At 32.1% G+C, this 8,428-nt stretch overlaps 1 protein-coding gene across 1 annotated transcript; it reads left to right on the forward strand.

Moving 5' to 3' along the window:
• The first annotated feature begins 4,260 nt into the window (after positions 1-4,260).
• Positions 4,261-5,228, forward strand: LOC127715928 (glycine receptor subunit alphaZ1-like). Its single transcript, XM_052222036.1, has 2 exons — positions 4,261-4,770; positions 5,073-5,228. Exons 1-2 carry the CDS (start codon positions 4,378-4,380, stop codon positions 5,226-5,228), a joined length of 549 nt encoding a protein of 182 aa, XP_052077996.1. The 5' UTR covers positions 4,261-4,377.
• The last annotated feature ends 3,200 nt before the right edge of the window (positions 5,229-8,428 follow it).

Genomic DNA, 8,428 nt, shown 5'->3' on the forward strand with positions numbered 1-8,428 from the left:
TGACATATCTGCCACTGGACGTAACATACACGACAGTCGTTCATTGAAAAAAAAGAATTGAGACACACCGATTTTTATATTAAACGTTTATTTATAATATTTTCTTTTAAATTGGTGTTAAATTCATATCGGATCTTCAAACATGTGTAACCACACAGCTAATTTAGTACAAGCAATCTTGTTGTACATTTCGTAAGATGCATATAGACTGTATACCGATTAAGAGGCATATTAACTGTTCATGTGTGAACATATATAAAATTGATACACAATTATTCTTTGAAAATGTACAGTTTATATGCATCTCTTAAAATGTACATATTATATACATCTTAACAGACGCACAGACATGCGTCTCAACCGATATACAGTTTAAATGTATCGCAGCACATGTACAGTTTATATACATGTTAACTAATGTCAACACGATTGTTTGTACTTTTAAGAAACTGTGTACTGTTAACGAGAATTGCTATTCTTAACTTTGTGTAAGACACGGTGACTATGAGTTTATAATGTTTTTAAATTTGAGCAAGTGACATAGCGAGAAAACGCTTAACTTGTGTATCCGATCATAGAGATTTTTGTAATTACAGTTATCTGTGTTTCGATTTGCAGTTTGTTTGTAGTTAGTGAGGTAGTATCAATTCACAATATGATTTAACATATTTATTGGTTTCATTCTGCTTAATAACAAATAACAATTTAAATTTTTATGCACCTAAATGTGCATTTGCTTCTGTGCAGATAACACTTTTATGCATCTACAAACAGATAAATTATGTATGCTTAGCACGCTAATACAAAAAACAGAACAATACAACTTGAAACAACTTGACGGCTGTTCCTATGTGTAACCATTACCATGCTATCATCGATTCTAACTAGGCATCTTTGTAAAAAAATGCCACAAAGACAAAACAAATTAAAAGGGTTCATTTTGCATTAGAATGCCACCAGTATTACATCTTGAACAATTATAATTAGGATTTCAATACCTAGCAAATTAAAACAGTAAAAATATGTGTTCATGCTGTTTGTTTTGTGTTTTAAAATTACATCTTTTGATTCAGGTTTCATTTAAAGTTGGCGTGTTCTATGGATTTTCGCTTATATCCACTAGATGTTCAGTCTTGTGTCATCCATCTAGAAAGCTGTAAGTATGTCACTTGGTAACCTAGCATCGCGTTCGACTATAAAGTAGGAACACCTTCTAAAGTAATGTGTCTCCGCTAGTTTTTTTTTCATATAGTTTGTGTTCCGTTTGCTTAAGTTTTCTGTGTTTTGTGATTGTTTTTTCAATGTTTGTATTATTTCTATTGGTAATGGTCTAGGTTGCCTCTTTCAGCTACAGATGTATCATATTTTGATAGGGTAGCGGAAACTGTGTACCATTGTGGTACCCTAAGTTCACTTGTAGTTTATTGTAGGCTTGGTTTAGTGTAGACCAAGCTTAGTTGTTTTCAGTTAAGTGTTTTTTTGTACTTTGTTGTTTGTCTTTAGTTCTTTATGTTATAAGTCTACGAATATTTTATGTATCAGGATGATTATCATTTGCTGTTGTTGCATGCCATGCAATATCGGTTTCATTTGAGTGGGTACCAATCTTGTGAAATCAAGTCCTCTTACATAGATAAACCAAATCCCGTAAAACTTGACACAAATATTGCATAATCCGAAAATTGTGCCCCTGGTGTAATTAAAATTATTTGAGGAATGTTTATATTATACAGACCTGTTTACTTTATCATTCTCAGCAAAATTTACCAAAGAATGTTCATTTTTTGTGTAATAACAAGTGATATAGTTTTTGTTATCCATATCCTTCAAACCTCACAGAAATATTGGAGTGCATACATATTAAATTTTATTTGTTTTATTACATAACTAGGTAAGGGTGAGGAATGAACGCTAAAAAAACATATTTTATCAGTCACATTCTTCATGTGCATGTTCCAAGACAGAAACCTAATCTAGTGATTTGCCTCGGTTGCTCTTCGCCATAATTGGTTTTCGTTTATTGGCCCACACGCTACGTAGCTGTCGTCCGTTCGTCTGTCCGAAACATAACACTACTAAGAAACAAACTGTTTGACAGAAAAAGTTTGCATACTGAGTAGGATCTTTTGTCATCATGTTATCTTGAACATACTATACCGTCAGTTTGACAATTTTAACAGGAATTATAGAACTTTGACCATTTTTTGAACTATCGTAACACCATAACATCTTGGGACAGCAACTCCTCTGAGACCGTTTTACAGAAGCTCTAATACTTTTTAGGATTGTTTGCAATCATGTGTAGTTGCCCATATTATACCGTCATTTTTATTCGACCATTTTTACGAATTATTGGACTTTGAATTCTTTTAACATTTACATTGAAATGACAAAACTAACAGCAACAAATACAAAGCTGGAAATACACTTAATAATGTAATCTACCACTTTATATTGTACACATTAGGTCATTCCTCATTAGCCATTATCACAGCGGTGGAGGACATTTCTCTGCGGCGTAGCAATCAAGTTAATATATTATAAATCAGGCCGATGATATTCTCTTTTGATTTGTTTTCAAATTTTGTCATCCCGGGGTGTTTTACAGGTTACTCATTTACATAAGTTTATTCCTGAAGGCTGTACGATGACCTTCAGTTGTTCACATCATTTTCCATCGGTCTTTAGTTGGTTGTTGATTCATCAGAATCATAGTATGTTACTTTATTTTTATATTAGGTTATCATGAATTTATTTTACGTTTAATTTATGAGAGTGAAGACTGTTCTTCACGACGGCACGGTGCAACGCAGGTCCCGATTTGGTATTCATCTGGTTAAAAACCTTATGTTGCCCTAATGATGTACGTTGGCTTTTGTTGGCGTTGGGTTACTCTCTCTTTTTAAAACCATTCCAAACGTCTTTTGCATAATATTTATTTATTCAAATACATTTCGCAAGAAAATATGCATATCCACCTTACACAATGATGTGACTTTTTGTAAAAGGTGTCAGTGATGTGCGTCATGACAGGGTGACCAATGTACGAGCAATTTTGTCTACCTAATATTGCCATATACACTTTCTGCTTAATAGTTGTTTCAAAAGTTACAAATAATTATGTTGTTCAGTAAAATGGTGATCCATTTACAGATCTTTCCATAAAAATCTTTAAAGCTTATGTCAGTTACAAGAAATAAATCTTAGTTTAAAAAATGTGAATGAGTTTATTTTCACGCAGTTATGATATATAGAATACATGTACTTCGTCAGAAAACATAAAATGTTCTTGTATGAATTTAAGAAAGAGCACTCCTGTTTCGTAGCGAGCACAAATACATTTCATATTTCCCGACAATGTACATATAATGTGTTTATACTGCAATTTACATCCGGCACTTCCGAGTGTATTTGTTTATTTCCAAATAGTTGTCTTTGATTTTTCAAAGAAATCAACATAGTTAAAACGCGGACCGCGAAGAGGACCCAAAAATGAAATGTCACACTAACAGAAATATGCACATTACCTTTTGCTCAATATGGAAGCTAAGTAAGAGGAGACTTTATTTGTACAAGTACGTAAAAATAAAGCAAATATTTATTTGTGTACCTGTTATTTGTACACTAGTTGGCTGATTACAAGATAAAAAGAAATAATACTACGACTAAAAAACAAAATAGTGCTGATCTTCAATCATCCCGAGTTGCATGTATGACATACATTCTTACCCTAAAAAATTTCATGTAACAAAATAAAGGCTCTTTTTTTGTTATACGTCAACATTTCCTTTTAGATGGTTTAACTTCGGATGTGGTTGTGTATAATTGGGTAAAAGAACAGCCTGTTACAATACAGAATGCGATTTTGCCTCTCTATAATATAGTAAATACACCAACAAGCAGTGTTGACCAATGCGATGTAAACTCGTTTCCACATGGTTAGTTGCAAAGAAAGATAATTAATACATTTTAATTAGGTGTTAGAAACAACAACTACTAGTCCGCATAACTCTAATTTTACTCGGATTTAATGATCAGCTTAAGAAATATATACATGTACATTGGTCTGTGAACAGGCAATAAACTGTTCAAGCGTGAGTCAAAATTCTTTTCCGGACCACAAACGTTTCAGATACTGCAATTGATATATCGTTAACTTTTTGTGTAATAAATGTTTAAGAATTAAATATACAGATAATGAGAAGAGCGGGCCGGATTGTCTGTACTCTAAATATAAGTGCAAACATATATTGGATTATTGTCTAAAAAAAGACATTGAGTGGTGAATTAAGATTCTTACTTTCCACTTATTTTACAGAAAATGAATTTTCCTGTCTACAATTGACAATTGTTTTAAACAGAGCCATTGGATACTACATGCTAGAAATCTTCATTCCGGATATGCTTATTGTAATAACGTCATGGGTCTCGTTTTGGTTACATCCTCTCGCAGTTCCAGGACGAATATCTTTAGGTGCCATTACAGTCTTAACTATGTCATCTCAAGGCTCTGCAGCTAGACTCAATGCACCACAGGTATCATATCCGAAAGCAATAGACGTTTGGACTTTATTTCAAGCCATGTTTGTTTTTGCTGCATTGATTGAATTCTCTGTAGTGAATGTATTAGCTAGAAGAAAAGTTTCAGAGGAAACAGCTGCCGAAATGGCGGCGAAACGTAAAGAAATCCATGTATATGACAATGTATTGGCCAGTAAACAGTTGTCAGACGAGGAGGTTGCTAAAATAGCAAAGAAAAAGTACAGAGAAGTATGTAGACATTTGTTTATGTTCAATTAGAACAGTAATGTCTCTTCAAGGTGGTACTTTTCACCACTTATAACAATCACAAGTAAACAATCTATGATAAGTTTATCAAAACATCCTTTCTGCGATAACAAAAGCCTGACGACTGAATTTATGTTTTATTTTACATTTACTAGCTAATTCATTATTTGAAATTCTGTGTCACCTCCCAAAGTGACTTAATAATGGTCAAACTTGTATGTGTTGTTTTAAGAAATATATTCTTGTCACTTACATCCAAAATGTTATTTTTATGTATTTTTCAGTCACAAGGTAACGATATGGATCCTAATTTTGATGACATTAGACGACCTTATCTTCCATTGGCAAAGAAAATAGACATTATATCAAGAATAGCGTTTTCAGCTTGCTACTTATTTTACAATTTTCTGTTTTGGGTTATTGTTGGAAACATTGATTAAATCAGCATATGCTTTGCAATGAAAGACGATATTCTAGTTTTAGTCCATTATTAAAATGCATCATACGGCTTCCCAAACACTACGTACGTTTATAAACTTGTTACATCGTGTCTTTATAATTCTCTATTTTTTTTAAGAAATGTTTTAAAGGTATAATATACATAGTTATATGCATCCCAGAAAATATGACAAGACTTGTATTTTTTAAAAATATCTTAATGAAAGTAACAAAAAGAGCGGTTACTACTATAATTAAACGTAATTTTGTCTGGATAAACACAAAAAAAAAATATACACATTTTAAAGTTTTTTTTTTCTCTGTCGATCTGATGAACCCTTCCCAACTGATTGTGTAGTTTGTTCTTATGTTATACTGTTACATCACTATCCCAGGCTAGAGGATGGTTGAGCGCGCTCAAAATATTTATCCCTGCCACATTCTATATGTACCTGTCCAAAAGCCAGGAGCCTTCATTTTAGTGGTTATACTTGGTTGCTGTCAATCTTATTTGATTTTCGTTTTTTGTTTTGTACAGGCTGTTTGTTTTTTTCCCGTTCACATTAGTTTACATTTTTCATGTTGAGGCCTTTTAATAGATTACTATAAATATAGCGGCTTACATCTGCGTCATCTGGTCTTTGATTGATAGATGTCTCATTGGCAATCATAACATATCTTCTTGTTTTTATACAAAACAAAAAATCAGTATACAGGCAATAATTTAAAATGATGTTACTAAAAGATTTAAAGGCGTCTGGAAAGGCAAAATCACTGTGGATGGTTCACAAAGTATGGATCGACAAAAACTTTTGACAAAGCAGCCAACAACGTGGTAGTGGTACACGTATAAATTATAATGATAATAATTATTATTTTCAAAAAGGCAACTGAAATAAAAAAATATTTCTGAATTGGTTCACAAACAAGACAATACACTCAAATCGACGTGCCACATCTCAGTTTTAGGCCTCAAAATATGAGATAGCCCTCCTATGTTTCAGCTGCCTAAACTATATAACAAATATTCATCTCGACTTCCACTTAATATTGTTCTTTTACCTTGTGTTCTTTTGATTAGCTCCTAGTCATCCATAAAGGCCTACAAATTTATATATCATATATGTACACCGGCCCGGGCCCTTTTATAATAGTACTTTTACGTGCAAAATCAAATATTTATTCTTCACAAACGACAAAGAAATCTTTGCCATAAAAGTGAGTAAAAATCAAGATTGAATCGTTCACGTTATATCATATAATGTGATTCACACTATGAAATTTAAGGTCTTTGCGTTTTATAAATTGGCGCATTGCATTTGCACCAATTTGTGAAAAACGCAGTATTTTATTTGCACCACAGCGTTGTATTTCATTTCCGCCAATTTACAGTTAAAAATATAAAGGAAACGTTCTATTATACGTTGAATCCTGAATACGAGACTCTTATAAGAACTGTTGTAGAGTATCCACCATTTGGTAAGTATGTGAGTACATACTCATTTCTGATACAAAACTGAAAGTCACTTAAAGGTATAATATTGTATAGTTTTTATATGTGCGATGATACAAAATTCATAAAATTCATTTGGAGGCAAATAGAGGAGGAAATATATCTGTAATATTTAAAGACCTTACATTTAGGATATCTGGTGTACTGAAAAACGGAGACAAATCGTATAGATGTACAAAAAAGAGTTACAAAACCAGAATCACAACAGATGTGGACAGCACAACCATTATAAAAACATTGAATGCTACCGTCAACCTACTATAGGTTTAGACAAGCAAAATGTAAAATCTCAGCATTTAAAAAATATCGGTGTTTTTTGTATGCATTTTGTTTTATTAATGAATATGATTTATGATGAATAAGTTATATTATTCTATCAAAAATATGTAGTAACAAGTCACTTTTCAATACATATCTATTATCTAAACTATTTACCTTCATTATTGGCGCAAATGAAATGTATCTTTTTGGAGCAAATGAAAAATATGGTTTGTGGTGCAAATGATTTTTTTTTTTGGCGCAAATGAAATGCTGATTGGCGCAAAAGCAAAGCACCGTTATAAATGGTCGTATTAGAAAAGACCAGACAAAAGTCGATAAAAACCAGTTACATGATTTTTATAAGACGTCAATGTAACTGTTACATCTTTTATTTAAGAGCTTTCAAGCTTACAGATTTGATTAACAAGTTATAAAATTTCTTCATTCGCAAGAATTGAACATTTGCTAGTGCATTATCTAACAACTTCTACTTAGATTAAAACACTTGCTAGTTTTATTTCTTATATACGACGAATGTTGCTTGAAAAGGTTTGAAGCACCTATTTTCAACCATTAGAGTTAAATATTTTTACAATAGATTAGTTGTATGCTTCAGTTTGATTCGATCTCAAATATGTTAAATAATTTGTATTATTTCACGCATAATAAACTAAACAAGTGATGGTTATGAGGAGTAATGACCAAGAATAAAAAGAACGATATTCATTAGTACGATGACAGGCAATGTGACGTCTGCGGTGTGTATTGGATTTATATTACAACTCAGCAGACGAGATTGTAAATGATGTGGCAAATAATTACATAAAACATTAAAACTGAACAAGAACAAATTATGCATACAATTAATGAAACACTTAAGACATGAACAGGTTACCTTCTGTAATTCGAGTCTAAAAATGTCGACATATTATCTAATTTCTTTCAATCTTTTTATCCCTTTTTTATTGTTTAAAAATGCTTTTATTACTGTAAATGTACGAAGTATGTAATATGGGATATCCATGTTATTACTCGATTTTGGTTGAAATGCTTGGTATACATTAAATTATTTATTTTCACAAAACTACGATTATTAAGGATTAACACATGTCATTTAAAAAACAGTAGCCCAACCTTAAACAGGTCGGGAACACTAGATTTCCTGACGTCAGTATATATTTGCATAGTTATTTCCCAAAAGAAGGTAAGCGTGGCCTTAAAAGACTGACCAATCGACTCAATGAACTACAATGCATTGTGGGATACTACGAGTTTACTACCACTAAATTAAAACACACTCGGAATTAGTGGGAAAACTTTAAACTTTTAAAGTGTCCGGACTCTCATAGTAAATATTTTTGTTCAGCCAATGTATTAGATGTAAAATATATAATATAACCTTCAATTTACTGCGTGCAGTGATCTATA

This window comes from Mytilus californianus, unplaced genomic scaffold (assembly GCF_021869535.1).
Source record: "Mytilus californianus isolate M0D057914Y unplaced genomic scaffold, xbMytCali1.0.p SCAF_9, whole genome shotgun sequence".
In the NCBI taxonomy this organism is placed as follows: domain Eukaryota; kingdom Metazoa; phylum Mollusca; class Bivalvia; order Mytilida; family Mytilidae; genus Mytilus; species Mytilus californianus.